We start from the raw sequence: 18,697 nt of genomic DNA, 5'->3' as shown, positions 1-18,697 counted from the left end.
GGTATTAAAGACAATAATAACAAAGGTAAAGACAGATCATTATTCCTCTGTGCTCTTTAGTGTTGAAATTTTTTTGTTGAAAATACTAATGTGGACATTGAAAATTTGGGGTATATGAAAAAAAGGAGCATTTGCAATTTGCATGTATGGGGGGGGTTGGTAAGTGCCATCAGCTGCTGCTTTCATGATATAGAAATGAGCAAATATTGAAGCAACACCAAAAATAATGGTGACAATTGTCACTTCCTCTATTCGTATCAAAGTATGGGGGAAAAATAATATTGGACAGTCACGTTGGTCCCAAATCTTAAATGTGGCCATCATATGACACTGCTGCTTGTAGATATTTAAGTGTACCCATCATTTCGTAACTTTTATTACATTTATTTTGAATTCTACGTTGTTGTCATGTGTCACGCCAAAAAGAAAATTAAAAAAAAAAAAAAAACCCAAACCTTACATGAAAAATGATAGTAGTAGTAATGTTTGTTCTTGTGGTAACCCGCCACTTGGGGATCCAAGAGGCTGCCACCATATCCTTCCTAGGTTCAAATCCAAGTAATTTTATTTGTCTACACATATGAAAAGACAATTCATAATAATAGAACAAACAGTATACTATGGTTTAATATTGAATGCACTGTATTTCAATTCTATTAAATTTTGTCACTATATTTTCAACTTCGTTAATTTTCAGTTAAATAGTATCAAAATTAGAATATTTTACAAATTATTCTGCTGATAAATTTGTATCAATTATGTTACTTTTTTGTCTAAAAATCAATAAAATTGAAAATATAATGACAAAATTTTAATGAAACTGTATGATGTAAAAATTTAACTATGACACGTAGAGTACTGACAAATTTGACTTTAGTCCAATAAAAAAAAAAGCATAGAAAGGAAAATAATGTGTAGGTAAAGGAGTAATTATAAAGGTAACAAAACCCAGTCGTCTAAAGGATGTTGGTTAACTTAGCTTGTTATAAATTGTTTTGATATTTATGTTATCAAAAATAATTTTTCATGAGAAATTCAAAGAAAACAAAGGAACATTGTACCCAAATCCAAAAAAAAAATGAAAAATGATAAGCTTTAAAATCAATTGTGTATCAAAGATCTAAATTTGATTTAACAATTATTATTCATTTTCAAAACTATGACAAAGTTCGAATTACTCTTGTAGTGAAAGATTAAATCTCTGTACTTGAAGTGCCTCAAATTTAGAAATAAAAGAATAAATGAATATATATATATATATATATATATATGACAAGTACAAATTCAGGGATATGCTAGTATTCCCAAATCATTTGGCAGATTTTTTTTCATAGAAAAATATCGGGAGATTATGTGTAGGTCATTGCTCTATACTCCATAGCACGAGGGTTTCCTGTTCCAGCTTTGCCACATTAACTACATTATAAAGATATAATTACTAGGATCACAACTGGCAAAAGACCTCTCTCGGCGGTCAGCACAACTACCCCTTTCTTCTGAAAACCTACCTACATGCCTTCCACCATTTAATAATAATCCCCCAAAAAAAAAGGGAAGAAAAGACTGAGATATGGATCATCTATGAGAGTAAGAGAGAGAAGTTGGCATGGTGATGGGGTGGAATAATTCGGCCAATCACATCCCAAGAGACGAAGGCCTGAGGCTGGAGGCCTTGCCATTTGGTCTATGAGAGGCCAGACAAGGTCGCATTAATCAAGGGCAGACATTGGCCAGCTCAATGACATTGGCATCAGTGCCAAAATTGGAGACATTTGGCATTAAACTAAGGCAAGTTCTCATTATAGATATATTTCTTTTGCCACTTCAAAAAGCCTTACGTGCATTTCTTAGGGATCTATAAATAAATTTATTTACTAGGGTAGTCGTTTTCTTCCTTATGGGGATCCTTTTTTATTATAATTTCTAGCATACGTTAATTAACAATTGGAATTCAAAACATGCATGCAAATTTCGTTTTAAATCATCAAATACTTTATAAAGGGTTTGAGAGTCCTTAATTAGCTCTTTGCAAGTTAGAACCAATTTGACCTTTGCTTACCTTACAATCTGAATAAAAAAAAATTGTAGAAATTAATTTCATTAAAGAGAAGATAATAAGTAGTTTCATTTGACTTCATTGGATATCTTCCATACTTATAACAGCACCATATGGGTGATAAATCAAATAAGAAAATACAGTACTCAGAAATGAAAATAATAATAATAAAAGCAAGATATGGAGCAGAAATGGGAATACACAGTATGTATATTTTATTTTAAGTAGAATGTAATTTGGTCCACTGGAATGTTGATTTTGTCGTATAGTAAGGTGGGGGGAGACATTGCCTAGATGTTAATGTGGAGGCATGCTTAAGACACAGCACAAACGAACAGAAAGCCTCCCAATTAAATAAAATGGATTAAATTAAAAGGCTAAGATTAGGACAGGGATTACTGTTAATCAGGAGGAAGCATAGTTTTTTAAAATCATGGGGAAATGAGTACGTAAGACATTATATTTTTGTTTTATGTGATTGAGGTATCCCTAAAGGCAATTCTGGCTCTACCCACGCCCTTAATTATCAATCAAGTTTGAAACACACTTTATCAAGATTAATGTATGTCCAAACCACTCACTTAATTATAATTATTTATAACAATAATCTCGATAATCAAGATTAGCATCGTGAGAAGATTAAGCTGGCTGTATAATTTGCCATTAATGCACAAGTGTGTGTCCTCAAAGAGAGAGAGAGAGAGAGGGTCACGTAAATATATATATTTAGCTAATAAGAAAGGTGATTAAAGAAATGAGAATTAGGGTTACCATGTAATCATAGATGGGATCACATGCTTGATAGCATGCTTTGATTCCTTTAACAAAAGCTAAAAAACACCAAAATAGAAGAGAGGAAATCTACCCCAACCACATGCTTCTTGGGGACCAGCAAATCCTTTAATTAGGGCTCCTTTCTTTTATTTTCTTATTTTAAAAAAAAATGATCAGATTCTTAATTAATTAGTTATTTAATTAGAGCTTCTCTAGAGAGCATGAGGAGATCCCAAAAAGTAATGCAAATATAAATGTATATCTTATTTCTCACTACATTACAACTCAAAGCCCTAAACCCCATAAAGGAGAGAAATGAATATATATATATATATATATATATATATATATATATATATATATATATATATATATATAAGTGTATTTGCATGCTGGATTACAGTCACCTTTGCTTAAAAGAACATTTCATGCCTTGGGGTACTGCAATTGTCCTTGCTTTTGCTCTTTGTAGTAGCACAAAGATCACCGATTTGGGTGCCCCTTTGTTCCCTTTTTCCCACAACCCTTAGAAAATGGCAAGGAAACTTCGTCTTCGGTCTTTGCACCATGGGGGAAACCCATACCCTTACCATTTTCCCATGAAATCTCTCTCTCTCTCTTACAGAATGTTTGGGTTACAATATATCTTTTTTTCTTTCTTGAACTCATTGAAATCGTTAGTGCAACAACAAATTCTTGGAGAATGGAGATGGCATTCTCCATCACAAATGAAGTTACAATAGGATGACACAATGTGCAACTCAGGAATTAAAAACAAGTTCCTGTCAATGCTGCAATTCTAAGTATCCTTCGCAAACAATTGTGTATTTAAAATGCATTAGATATTAACTAATAATACACAATATTTATGTTAATAATATTTAAACCAAGTGTCTTTACTTTGTGCTACATTTTGGATCCCAATGGCCAAAAGAAAATCAGAAACTTGGTGAATGATATCTCCATGAAGTTTCCTCATTCCATTCCAATTCCTATCTTATATTTTCAGTATCATTATTAACAATAATATATATATATATATATATATATATATGCTACCTAATTAAATTGCTATTTGAAGATGTACGGAAGGATTGGTTGATTAAAATAGATAGGGATTTTACAGTAGTATATGTTTTTTTAAATGGTGCAAGAGAAGTGCCAGAATCCATGGTAATTTATCAAAGTGTGCGCACATCAATGTCTAAATAGTGTAACTTTAACGCGAAGAAGCTTAGAAATCTAATAAATTTCCTGTTGGGTTTCGCAATCTTAACTGGTATCCATTAACCAAATTACTTTAAGCTTTTGTTTTTTACAACAATATCTGCCATTGCAATTAACAAATTTGCATTATTGAGTGTGCTTACAGCAAGTTTCCATCAAGGGTCGGCTCCTCTGTTCGGATTGGCTTACACTAGCCCCCCCCTCATTCCTATGTTCTTAGGCATTTGAAATCTTAATTCTACTCTAAACACAAAGGTGCTTGCTAACTTAACTGTTGCCAATGAAATCTTAATTTAAGGTAGAGGCCTTATGATTATTAATCAAGTATGGCTTTACTTTAATTATTTGCAATAACTTCTAGCCCTTCCTGGTTTGATAGTGACAAAAACTCTTTGTACAGAGGAAATCCAAACACATTGACACAATTTTTAAATCTAAGTAACTTTTACTTAGTAGATCTTCTATAAGAAAAAGAAGGCACTTTAAACTTGAGCCAGCAAAAAGTCAAAATTGGAATTTTGGGTTTGCAGAGGAATTATTTTTTTTTCCATAATATAATAATATTAATTAGTTATTTTATTTTGAATTTGATGATAAAGGTATTTAGGTAGGTGGAATCTGGATTTCTGTTCTTCACAATGGCCAAAAGAAGTGGAAAAAAGAAAAATGAAAGTGAGAATTGGGTTGTCAGGCTGCTGCTGATTCCATATACAAGAATAGACGTTCATCAAAACAACCAATTTTTCATGAATTGCATAACATTACAAAACTGTGTTGCAAATATACATTACATACATATGGGAGAGACAAAAGGGTTGAAGGAAACCTATCTACTTGTTAGCCATTTGCCTAAATCCTAAGAAACTGATAATACAGAGCTTCCAAGCCAAAGGCGCAAAACACATTATGGTGAAAACCAAGAGTTTCATGGCAAACCTTTTTGGTTAAAAAACCACGGGCATGGGAATTTGGGGAGGGTCAGTTGTAGCAAAGCCAGAAGGAATTGGCAAAGATAGGTAAACGACACTTTTTTTCTACTTCTTTTTCCTTGCAAAATATCTCCAATTTTCTATCATCTTATGCTTTAGAGGTAGCAATGGAGAGGGCTTTTTTTCTCGGGGGGGGGGGGGGGGGGTGGGGTGCTGTGGGGTCACGCAACTTACTAGCATACGCGCAGGCACACACAAGAGATAGGTAATTGTACGAGTTGGGATCAAATCAGGACCCTTCATCTCTGAGGGACAGATAGCGGTTCCGACAGAGGTTGGAAGATGATCGGTGCTCCATGTTGTGGGTAAAGTAGCATCAGAACCGTCGGCGCATGTTGATAAGTTGGGGCCAACCTAAAGGAGAAGCGTTGAAGTATGAGAGCAAGGGCTAATTTTGCTTGCAAAATGGCTAGGTTTTGCCCAATGCACGTACGGACCCCAAGGCCGAATGGGATGAACCCAACAGGATGTTTGGCTGCACGTGCCACGCCCTCGGAGAACCGAGCCGGGTTGAACTCATTAGCATCATTGCCCCATATGGCTTGATCATGATGAACGGCCAAGATTGGTATCAAAAGCTCGGTCCCTCGAGGGATCATGTAACCCCCAAGCTCAACATCAGCTTTGGCCCGTCTGATTGTGGCTATTGTTGGTGGGTACAACCGCAGGGATTCATTTAAGATCATACTCATCTGCACACCAGAACATGTGACCCAAAATCAAAAATGTTTTATAGAATGTGACAAATATACCCATTGTGAAAACGATGAAAATTTAGGCCCTTTCCTAAGTTAAATTGGAAAAGAAAACAAATGACAACACTGTGGCAGTAGCAGGGTTTTCCTTGCCTTCAAAGAAAAAAAAAAAAAACCCAACCAAGTGAATATAAAAAAGCAAAAAGCATTAGACAGCGGACAGAGTATTATAGTTATCTGAGGAAAACAACTGAGAGCTAAGAGACAAGACATGATTTTTGTCTTTAATTCAGAGAGTGGGGAGAAGGGGGGCTTGGGCTTACCGTCTTAAGCTTTACAACATCATCTTTAGTGGGTGTGTCACGTGATCCACACACCTTTAGAACCTCCTCACGTGCTTGCACCTGCCACTGTGGGTGCATTGCTAGAAGAACAGTTGTCCACGTCAGCAAGTTGGATGTGGTCTGTTTGCCCGCAAAGAAAAAGCTCTTGCACTCTTCAATTATGTCATGGACAGTGATACTTGGACTCGAAATTGAGGCTTGCATCATTAATCCTAGCAAATCCTTGGGACCGTTGTCTTGCAGTATGTTCCCCGAATTCCTTTTCCGGCGATCGATCAGCTTCATCAACGACTTCTTAATCTCCCGGTCCAATTTCCAACAACTTATGTTCCGCTTGGTGGGCAAAAACCTGAAAATTGGAGAAACACACGATTGATTCCTTTTCCTAACTCTGGTACAATGATTAGGCTAGTCAAGAAGAGTAGTACCAAGACGGACGACCACGCGATAACGACCAAAACCTTTGTAACGTGAAATACTAGGACAAGGATGATGATTGTAATGATTGAAGATAAGCAGCAATTTAGAAAATTAAAGTTTACCTATACCCAGGGATGAAAACTTTTTGAAATGCCTCGGCTGCAAGTACCATTTGTTGGGCTTGTAGACCACATATGGCCTTTCCATCTTCATAGCTACTCCCGAACGCGGTACGGGTAATGACATCTTCTGTGAGTGTCTGAAACCACTCGCAGACTTCAATCTCAATCTCACCGGAGCTGCGTGACATTGCCGACCATTTGTCCAGCATATCCGTCACTCTTTTTGCCACCACCGGCACTAGCAACTATATATAAGAGAAAAGAATTAATTAGTAAGAATCTTCTTCATGGGGTTTCTTTTAAAAATGAAGAAATGTTAGTAGTATTAATCAAACGCTTACTTTGAGATTTTCCATATGGAAAGTGGGAGTTATGATTTTTCTATGATGAGCCCATTTTTCACCTTTGAGACTAAGGAGGCCATCCCCTTCAAGCTGTTTAACCAGAGGGTGGGCTTCGTTCTTTTCATAGAATTCAGACTTGGAAGTGAAGATTTCCCTAATGAGATCGGGGTCAGAGACGGTGAGTCGAACCGTGGGTCCAAACCAAACAAGAAATGTTGCACCTGCATAAAGGAAAAAAACAAAGATGATCAAACAAGTTAATAATGAAGAGGGGAAAAAAATTGAAGCAAAAAGAGAGAAGGTTATTTTACACCAAGTAGGGAGTGCCAGGGAACCTCAAGTAGTAAGTATCAAGTTTGCAAAAGAGGAAAATGAGCAGGAGAGAAATGACAACCATTAATTCAAAGAAAGCATGGATAGTGTAGACCCTACAAGAGAAAAAGAGAAGAGGAAGGGGAAGAGAGAACATACAAAGCCAAAAGAAAGTGGGAAGAAGACAACTCAAAACTGTGTGTACTAGCAAACATATACAACTTCATTATCAGAATTCAAGCTCCTAGAAAACAAAAGGACGATAGACATATAAAAAACAGCATAGAAAAGTAAATGATAACTCCACAACCAAGGAGGTGCAAAAACACAGCAAGCCAATCTCTTCTTGTTTTTCTTTTTACCACGGGGAATGGCAAAATTTAATTACTAATATTATTTTGGGAAGGAGAGAAATATGGGGGGCAATCTTACAACCATGAGCATGTCCTTGCTGGAATACAAAGACAAAAACTGAATTTTGAAAATCAAGGCTTTTATTTTATATTTTTGTTTATTTTCTTAATATCCGTAAGAAGGAGAAGGTGCAAGAAAAGAAGGAAAAGAGAAGAAAACAGAAGTGGAACCGTCCAAAAACTCTGAACTTCAACATCAAGCATCCAAGCTCGGAAAAAGCTGTAAAGTTTAAAAGGAAGTACCCGAACTCAAAAAACAAGCCTTTTAAAAGTCACAAATTTTGAAGGATCGATCATAAACCAAGGTAAAGGAACATCACAAAAAGAAGCACTTCCCTCTACTTTAATGATCATCGAAAAACAACTTACTCTTTGCTTTACACAAACATAAACACTCAAGAAACCACATTAACTCGGTCCCCTCTCCCCCTTGAACAAAATATGTATACTAATGGTTCCAAAAAAAGGGGTCTAAAATCACGCTCCATGCGTTAATGTGACTGCCCAAAAACCATGTTTAGAATGGAAACAGCAGATAGAATTGCTGCTACAGCCAACGAAAGATTAAAACCTCATTGAACAAGGAAAAAATTCTGAACAAGAAGTTTAGAAAAGAAGAATTGAAAGAAGGAAGAAGATTACTGAAGAAGGATATATATACTAGCAGTTAAGTGAGTACCATAGATTTTCTTCCAATGATGGTAGAAAGAGAGGACTCTGGGGAGAATATTGTGAGAGAAAGGCATGGGTTGAGAAGAAGCCTTTAACATCATGCCCACAAGCTCCTTAACATTTCCAATGAAGAAATGGTAAGGGGGTCCTCTGATCCCTTGCCTTGAGAAATGGTCCTCAATCTTCCTAGGTCTCCACCAAAGCAACACGGCAACTTTTAACACGACAACTAACACCATGAAAGAGACGACCAGCATCTTCAACCAGTACAAGACCTCCTCCATATTGTTGAAGTTGAAGACGAGAAAGAAAGAAAAGAAAAGAAAGAGAAAAATGGCTTTGCTTTGCTTCTCTCTTTGCGCACAGTTTTCCTCCTTAGTGTGGAGCAGCCTTTTTGTTTTTGCTTCTTATCTTCTTTAGCTTATGTTGGTTTCCTTGCTAGCGTTTGTTGGCCTTTTATTACTACTAGGAAAGAGAGAAAGAGAGAGAGGAAAATGAGAGCCAAAAAAAAAAAAAAAGAAAAGAAAGAGAGAGAGACGGATTAAGCAAGCCAAGGCCTACGGCGTAGGGGCCGCCATTGGAATTCTAAGGGTCAACGTGAAGAGTTTTTTTAATTCTACATAAATCAAACCTTTTGAGACAATGTTACCCTTGTCTTTTCCTTTTAGTATTATTTTATCCCTTTATAGTTTTTATTCCATCACTTTTTCATTTGATTTCTTTTTGTATCTTTTTATTCTTTTGTGGGGGATTCAATTTATTGGTCCATCTTTCAATAACTAAATTTAATTTACTACTTTTTTTCTTATTTATAATTACAAGAACAAACACCCAAAAAAAATTAAAACCATTTGATGTAAAATTTAGTTAAAAATTTTTCGAATATTAAGGCATGGAAGTACATTCTTTTATAAGAATGTCCCATTATTAATAATAATTAAATTTATAACATTCAAATTGAGAAACACACCTAACTAAAATTTTCAATTAAAGGGCGCTGGTCCCTAAGGTTACATAGTCTTTTTCCTTGGAAATCCTACAATGCCAGGTTAATTTAAAATATTTTTTTATCACTAGGTCTAGCTTGATGCATTTTCTAATATTAAGGCATGATTGAAGGGAAACAAAAGCTGAACATGAGGATTTCTTATATACAAATGTTTATAGGCGTCTATAATATGTGTATATATATAATAATTAAATTTCATAAACTTGTAGAATTTTGCTTATTTACAATGGAATGTCTCCAAACCCCTCAAAGGACTATAGTTTTTTTTTTTTTTTGAGGGGGTTCAAGCCTCTAATTCTCATAACCTTCAAAGTCATTTTAATATCTAGTTGGAATTTATAACCATTCCATTATATATATACACACACACACATCATGATGAACCAATTGTTTCCAATTATAACTACAACAAATAAATGAAAAAAGAAACATATTCCATTCCCAATATGGAGGGGACTTTTCTCTTGGATGTTTATCTACCATCTAGGTTATTAAATATATAAGGCCTTTTTATATCCTCCAAATCCTCAAAACAACCTTTTTTAGTTAAAATTTTTCATTGATCTGAAAAGTTCATCGCGCCCTAACATGAATTTCAGCTAACTATTTAATATTTAAATATTTTATTTTTATATCTATTTTTCATTTTTTTGGATAATTAAAAGAAATCAATTTTTTTTCTTTTTAACATTTCGACAAACCCGATGAAGTCAAGGAAATTTGAAAATTTGACATGTTATACACGAACTTGCACATATTATACATGCTGCCAAACTTTTGAGATAATTAATGATCCAAGTCAAAATTGATCGACTGGTATTGGTTGATGAAAACTAACCTCCTTTCTTTTCTTTTATATATATATACATATATATATATATAAGATTCATTAAGAAAACAACAACATATAAAACAAATCCCCAAACAACAAGTAATATACAAAGTTCGTCCTCTTTTATTAATTACAATAAAAGCTTTATCACTTGAGCCTGCAAATATATTTTCTTTGTTGTCCAACTAGTTTTTTTTATTTTGAAAAGGAAATAAAAAATAGTTTAATGTGCAGTGCATAGAATTGAAAAAAAAAATGTGATAATATTAGAAAAAATCACTAAATTATTTAAAAATTTCAAATAAATTCTTATATTTTTATTACGTTCAATCAAATTTTTATATTTTTTTATTTAGAGTTAAATAAATCTTTGTATTTTTCTTTTGAGTCAAATAAATCTTTATAACTAATAATTAACTTAGTTAAAATGTCATTTATTATTTTATATCGTGTAACGTTGACATAGTATATTCACATATTATAATTAATAATGATATAGCATGTTGACATATTATAATTAATAATGATATAACATGTTGACATATCATAATTGATGATAACATGAAGTATTAATTTGGTATAATGACAAAATCATATGATATTTTTCACTCTCCACATTAACATCATGTTAATGTCATTTGGATATAAAATGATAAGTGACATTTTGACTAATGATAATTAATCAATCATTAGTTATAAGAATTTATTTAACTTAAAATAAAATTATAGAGACTTGATTAATGTAATAAAACGATGAAGATTTATTTAAAATTTTTTAAATAATTTGAAAATTTATTTAAATATTATGTTAAAAAAAATAAAATCTGGTCTATGTTGATTGTTGAAAAGTAAGTCCTCTTTCAGTTTCTGAAAATAAGATAGTGAATACAAAATAATAAGTTTGAAGACGTCACTCATACCAGGTGTATGTGTTACGTTCAAACAACATTTTTTTTGAAGTCTAAACAACCTGAAACACGGTTTTTTTCCTTTTGTCTTTTCTTTGCTAATAAAGCAAATAGATTAGATCACCTTCTGAGAGTTATACATGTATATTGTCGCATCTGATATTTCCATTTGTTATATAGAGATAATGAATAACAACTGGATAGTTGAAATAATTGTCTTAACACTTTTAACATTTTTCTTCAAAATTAAATCGGTACTTATCTAATATTACGACATAAGCATCCATGATTACTGAATTGAATTCCTGATTTTCTTTGTTAACTTTTTTAATCAATGATTATATGAGACTTCGCTTATCCAAACAAAGAAAAGAAAAGAGTAGAGGAGAGGAGAGGAGAGGAGACTTGATAACGTACAAGCATGATGGAAAACATTAAAGCATCACATGTAGTTGAAGCCAAAAGCTTCAACTTCTGTTTGATTTTTGATAGCTATTCCTTGTCAGCATATATGTTGGTTATTTGAGAGTTTTGATGTCTTAATAGAGATAATAAGTGAGAAAGGGATTGGGGAGATAGACTGTAGAAAAAAGGAGGAACAGAAATACAGGCGTGAAACAAGCCATTAAAAGGGGGTACAAACGATGTCTAGCTGTCTCAATGTGGCAAAAGTTGAAGATTTCAGCGTGGTCTGTTGGAAACCTTTTGCTTCCTTCCTAACACTCTTGTTTGGTTGTTTATTAGTCAATCGCTGCGACGACCACCGCAATCGCTGTGTTGTTGCATGCATAAAATTTTAGGGTTAGACATACATAAAAGCAGGGTTTGGTTTCCCATCTCCTGAGCCCCCACATGTCCACTGTAAATCTATTTACTAACATCTTTAGGGAGTTAGTTGGAGAAAAAGATAGGTGTAATGTTAACATTTATTGAGTGTGATTGCGTAATATGTAGAAAGTAATATTCTTTTTTTTTTAAACTCAATTTAAGTATAAAATCTCCAAGTTATGTTACACGTATATTATATGTGGATGAATACATTTGTGAATTTCATAATTATTATAATAATGAAAACAAGTTTTTGGATCATGATTTAATGAAAACATGCGATATATAAAACTAATAATTCAAAAGGATTAGATAGTAATGAAAAATCCTTGAAGGATAATTATATGGAAAAAATAATAAAATAAATATTTTAAAAAACATAAATTCTTTTTGAGTCATGCTACTTGCCTCACCACTTTTATCCCAACTATTTCTACTCTACATGACATGTTATTATTTAATAAATCCAAAGGCGAGATCCATCAATTTATGGGTAAGTAACTAATTCATGAATAAGATGTTAATGTTAGACCAATAAGTCATTGCCACGTTCGGTGGGACAAATGTTTTGGGATAAAAATGTGAGAACAAATAGTATTTTTCATTCTTTTATCTAATTCAATTAGAATATAGCGAGTCATATCAATTCATTTTGTTACTCCATTTATTTTAGATGATAAACATTTGGTCTCATTACTTTAGGCATGGGACATTAACTTAATCCGGAGACCATTTATTTGTTAAAGTCCTGAATAGACTAGGAAAAATGTTTGAAGTAAAACATTATTTACTAGCAATATACGAAAATCAAAAAATTGCATTTAATTAATTTATTTAAAATAATAATGTTCTTATCATTTTTATTACATTATAAATGTTTATTATTTTTATTATTTATTTAAATATAAAAGTTTCAATTAAAGAAAGTGTTATTTATTAGTGATTATACATAGTAATTTGCCAAACTATAGAAACTACATTTAACTAATTGACTCTCTTTGAAAAATTTTGTATATTGGTCCGTTTTACAAAAATTATAATGTTTATATGTTACTTCTAATCATTGATAACATAAATCACAAGTATTGAGATATAATATGAATTTAATTAATAAAAAAAACACAAATACATAAAATGGATTCTCATCTTAACTTTATAGGCTAACCATTCGTTTAGATAAAAATGTATCTGTTAATCAACAAAAACCCCTTCATATTTGCAATTACTGTGTATCCTTATTTGGATGTATAACTTATTAAAACATACCAGTTATGTAAATCTCATAATTATTTAAACTTTTTAATGGTTTAATAGATAAAATTCTAGAAATTTTGGTTAAATTATAACTTATACATGCTACTTTAATGTAATACAAATTAGTTGTTCCATGCTTAATTTTTTCTACTATCACTCTTCACATTGCCCTAGCTGATCAAACCTACCAAAAATAAAATCACTCTCTATGGATGCAACAAACAAAGAATCATGGCCATGAAAGAAAAAGTTTTTTTTTTTTTTCCTTAGCAATTTCCAAGTGCATATAATAGCTTGACTTTCACGTACAAGATAGACAGAGCTAGGTAATTAGGACTTCGAAAATAATTATGTTTAATTAAAAATGAATATTATTATTGATAAAATTGCTAATTTGATCCAGTGACAAGGGATACTTAAAAAGGAAATGATTAATAAGAAAATAGATAGATAAAATTAATTAATATTAATTTAATAAAAAAATAATCAATTAAGAAAAACTTAACTTTAATCAAGAAATAATTAAAAATTAGTCAATAATTTAATTTTAAAAAACCACTAATTAAGGATATAATAATCAATTTAATAAATTTTTATAGACATATATGTCCTTCACTACTTGTATTTTTGGAATTCGTACTTTTGTATACAATATTGTTATATAGTTAATATAGTTCACTATTTGTATTTAATAAATTATTAATATTGTTGTTGCTAGCACGGGACTCCCGGATTACCCGTATTTATTAAATGTGTTTTAATTTGTAATTTTACTACATTTGATTTTATTCTTTAGCCTCTATATCTTATGCTAATTATAAATGTAATGCCTCTATATCTGATTGAAAATTTCGATTTTACATACCTGTTGTGACTATTGCCACAATAATACACATTCTTTTCTTAATTTGTCGAAAAACAAAAAGTCTCTGCTAAATTAGATTTGTTTATGAGACAAAACTCAAAAAATATTGTGATCTTTTTCTTTTTCGACTTTGATGCCTAAATAAAATTTTATTTCAAATGAATAATATATGGTTTATTAAGTCTTGAGAAATCATTTGGGTAGACATAGAAAACCAATTCATTAAGTTTTTATTAAAAAAATTATCATACAAAATTTGAAATTGAAACTTAAAGTATTGAATATTAATCATGAACATGTTCCGCCTATTATATGTGAATATAGAGTCTGTTGCATTGGGGGGAAAAAAACAAAAGAATCGCGTTCATGATCAAATTGGGATTTGGGTAGTTATCAAGTCTAAAGGTGAAATTGAGGGGAAAAAAAAAAAGAAAAGAAACGAGGCCCACATGCACTGAAATTAAAAGTGAATAATTGAATATATTTCATATCCATTGGAGAAACTATTGTGTCAACTTAATGAACTCACTTGATAATCATCCAACTTGTTGTTTAATGTATTCTTATTAATAATTAAGTAAGATAGGAATCATGTAAGAATCACTTAAACTTTAAATTCAACGATGAATATATATATATATATATATATATGTTGAAAATCCAAATTCAAAGCCCCAAAAAAAAATCATGTATGGATGAGTAATGTTCATATCTTGCATTTTTCTACGTATGTGAAAATATGTAAAGAAGGTCTTTGGTTTAAATATACTTTTATGTAAAATAATTTAAATATCTAAAAGAATAATGTAAGCCCATATGTATAAAAATTGAAAAGTTTTGTATGCGAAGGGAAGGGAGTAAGAGCTTCTTCCAAGTTCCCAAAAAGATTGATTTGGGAGTGTGAAGAAAAAAAGAAAGGAGGAGGAAGGAGAGGGGAGGGGGGGCACAAAGGGGGTTGTTATTTTGGAATGCTACTCTTAAATTGGTGCACATGGGAACAAGGCTGTCTATTTTAGGGTTTCTCCCTGTGCCTGAGGTGGGGAAATATGCTTTGGTTGACCCAACATTGGGTACCCACTCAAAGGCTCCTTCCCTAATCCTGTCCTAATGCACCCAAGACAAGCTGGGGCCATGTGCCCCTTCATGGGTCCCTACACCATTAAAAAACTTAACCCCTTTCAGTGTTAAAAGGAAGTTTTTTTCTTTTTGGACAAACGGTGTCTTGACTGGGGATCACAAAAAAAAAAAAGGAAAAGTTGAGAAGTCTAATTTCATGTTTAGATTAGACAAACTAACCTTTCAAACCCTTTTTCCTTTTTTTTTTTTTCATTTTTTTCTAATTTTTCAAACATCTTGATCCAATTAGTTAATTTGCATAGATTTGACTCCATCGAGTGGATACTTTTATAACAATAATATATCAAAACCGATTTATAGTTTTATTTTTTGGCCTTTAGAAACAGTTTAGTGGCTTGTGGTAAAGACATTATTTTGTCAAAAGTGCAAAGATGTTTCTGATAGGGTCTAATGAAGTTGAAATCTCAAGTTAGGATGTCATATCATGACAATGAACAAATATTCATTGCACCTGATGTAAGAACAATGTCAAATTTCTTTCTCAATTTGAACCATTCATGTTTTGTGGTAGCTCAAAATTCTGACCAACTTCATCAGCCGAAGATTTAATTTGATTACTCTGATTAATCATTTTAGATATCTAAAAAATTTATTTATGTAATTCCTTTTTATCTTTTAATTAGTTTTATAAAAAAAAAAAAGAGCTCAATTCAATTAATTAATTTATTCATTTTGACAGTAATAGATTTTGGATTCAAATGTTCATAACATCTAATTGTCATTATCTAAAATGTAATTCTCTTGGTAAATTCGAGTTGGGAAATTACACATTTTCACCCTAACCTACATGTAGAAACAACCTACTACTTCCAGGTTTTTTTTTTCTTTTTTGGATTAAAAGAAAAAAAAAGTACATGGCAAATTGTAGCCAAAGGAAAACCATGTAGTACAAGATATGATTAAAAGAGAGGGCCACAATGCTTCAAGCCTAGGTTAGAGCTGTAATATTAAGGAAAGGGAGAAAAGTATCCAATTAGAAAGTTTTGTATGAAAAAAGAAATCTAAAAGAGATTTGAGGCATTGTGATCTTCTTCCACGTCAATGAAAAGGAGGGCGGAGGAGAGGGGGAGCATCCAATTGAATACTTCTAGGAAGATATGAACAGGTCCTTGAATGCCCTCTTCACTGTCTACCTTTAGTTAGATAGAGCTGATACAAGCTGAAGCTTTTAAAAGGAAAAAAGAAATAATAATAATAATAGAGAATCAAGTCACTGCTAAATAATTTCTTTTACTTTTAATTTTTTTTTTCCCTGCAGATCAAAGACAAAAGGACAAAGTAGCCAGAATATGCAATCACTAACAAGTCTCTGGAGTTTTCGAAAATGACCAATATACTTCCAACAAAGAAAAAGCCTGCAGATGATATGGTACCTTTGATTGCAATACTTATTTATTTTTTTCCTTTCATTTTTTGCCCCTTTTAAAGATTTGAATGATGCAAAATAAAGCTGCCAACTTGTAGCATTTCTAGAGTAAACCAAATTTCATGCTTACATATAGAAATTGTCAGTTCTTGAAACCTGGTTAGCAGATATTTTATATATATGCATCATTTACCCACCAAATTACCTGATGATAGTTTCTTTCTTTTTGACAATTTTTTTTAATATTTATGTAATTTAGCTTTCCTAGTTTGATTTGCACTAGAAAATGTTTAAGAAGATTATGGTCATTTGTAGGAAGGTATAACTTCCTTTTCTTTTTAATTAGACAGCATTTACAAGTATATACATTACATTAATTTCCAATCATAATCAAATAATTTTAGACAAATATTACGTTTCTATTACATCCGATATAAAAAATCAATTATTTGAGTAAGAAAATATATACATATACTTCTTTATTGAATCAAATACTTTTTTGACCGATTGAATGAATCTTCTTTAAAAATAGACATATCTTTTTTTTCTCAATACCAGAAGTTTTGATCTTAAATCAATCTCTCAAAAATTAAGTAACAGAAAAAAAAAAAAAAGGGAAAAAGTTCCCTCTTTTCTATAGATTTAATTTGATATTTAGTATTAGCATATAACTGTCTCCCAAAGGTTGGAAAAACAGATGTGCCAAGATTAGTTACTAGCTCCTACTAAAGAAATGAGAAAAGGAATATGTGGAAGACATGACAGTAGATCAAATTGCTTTAAATTTTTATTAAAAAAATCCATAATAAATCAACCCTAGTACTAATAGTTATGAAAAGCAGGCATTGACATGAAGTTTGGAATGATTAGACAAAGTTATGGAAGCAAATAATTGAAAGGTTAATCATAAATTTGGACTCATATGCCAAGAAAATAATTGACAACAGTTGGAGCAGACTGATCATCACTTTGTTTTCATCATCTGTGAGAAGGAGAAGAAGAAGACTTTGAAAGTAAAAAAACAAAGAGATGATCAATACAGTTGGTGAAGTCAAGAGAGAAAGAAGGGATATGCACGTATGATTTGCTAGCAAATCCCTCTCCAACCACCATATCAGATCTTTTTATCATTAACCTCTAATCCCTATATTTATCCACCACAATCAACATGCTTCTTGCAACATCAATTTTTATTTTTCTATACTCATCTTTGGAGTGTGGCCACCTGTCATTCCATTTACGGCATAATGTGAAAGGGAGGGGAGGGGGAATGAAACCTTTGACCTTCATAATGACAGCTTGAAGGATCCATAGCTACTCAATGGCAAATCCAAATTGAAAGAGAATTGGCTCTTAGTTTTCATGAACATAATAATGTCATTAATAAATCTGATTATTTTTATCAAGGTTTGAAAAAAATTGGCCACTTAGATTATGGTCAAGCAATAAATCAACAAGGCATCCATTCACTAGCGAATTTGCATTTGCATGCGCAAGGCTATATAGCCAAAAAAAGAAGTTCCAACTTTGTGAAGGATCCTAAGATAGGATTAGGGATGATCTTACCTTTTATCTAATCTAATTGACCCGAAATCAGGCTTTCATTATGAGTTGAAAAGAGGCAAACCATCAAATCAGAAATTAGAATCAACGAAGACTAGCCAATTCATTAAAAGGGATTTGTTTTTCAATGTTGAAAACAGTTGTTTTCACACCAAACTTGGCTAAACAAATTCATATGCTGAGCTCAAAAAAGAAGATTTCCTGCCAATAATAGTCACATCTTTCTTTTCTTGTTCCTTTTTTGTTGGTTTAGTTACAAAGAATATTCAAAGTGGTACAAACAACCCAATTTTCTTATGATGATAATTTTCAATACTTTACCAAATTTAAATTAAGTAATTGAAGGGTAAGTGCATATACTTTTGCTGCATTCCACATATAGAATCCTTTAATATGTTTACTATATGATTAAAAAAATTAATTTAGCGTAATGAAATTGCAGCTTTTGACATTAAAATTCAGTGTGGATGGTATAGTTAAATCAAAGTACAGTATATTTTGTAAGTTATTTGCAGATAAAGATAACTGAAAAAAGCAGCACAAATTGAAGAATATACTAATGTAATG

The 18,697-nt window shown here is 32.0% G+C and overlaps 1 protein-coding gene across 1 annotated transcript; it reads right to left on the bottom strand.

The window, feature by feature from the left end:
* Positions 1 to 4,736: 4,736 nt before the first annotated feature.
* Positions 4,737 to 8,695, bottom strand: BAS1 (Cytochrome P450 superfamily protein). The gene is made up of 5 exons (XM_007013277.3): positions 8,376 to 8,695; positions 6,969 to 7,192; positions 6,628 to 6,872; positions 6,065 to 6,434; positions 4,737 to 5,738 (listed from the first exon to the last, which is right to left on the bottom strand). Exons 1-5 carry the CDS (start codon positions 8,650 to 8,652, stop codon positions 5,286 to 5,288), a joined length of 1,569 nt encoding a protein of 522 aa, XP_007013339.1. The 5' UTR covers positions 8,653 to 8,695; the 3' UTR covers positions 4,737 to 5,285.
* Positions 8,696 to 18,697: the final 10,002 nt, after the last annotated feature.

Source organism: Theobroma cacao, chromosome 9 (genome assembly GCF_053813885.1).
Source record: "Theobroma cacao isolate CCN51 chromosome 9, ASM5381388v1, whole genome shotgun sequence".
In the NCBI taxonomy this organism is placed as follows: Eukaryota; Viridiplantae; Streptophyta; class Magnoliopsida; order Malvales; family Malvaceae; genus Theobroma; species Theobroma cacao.
Note: the sequence above shows the minus strand (reverse complement) of the source record. Positions and strands in the feature narration are given on the sequence as shown.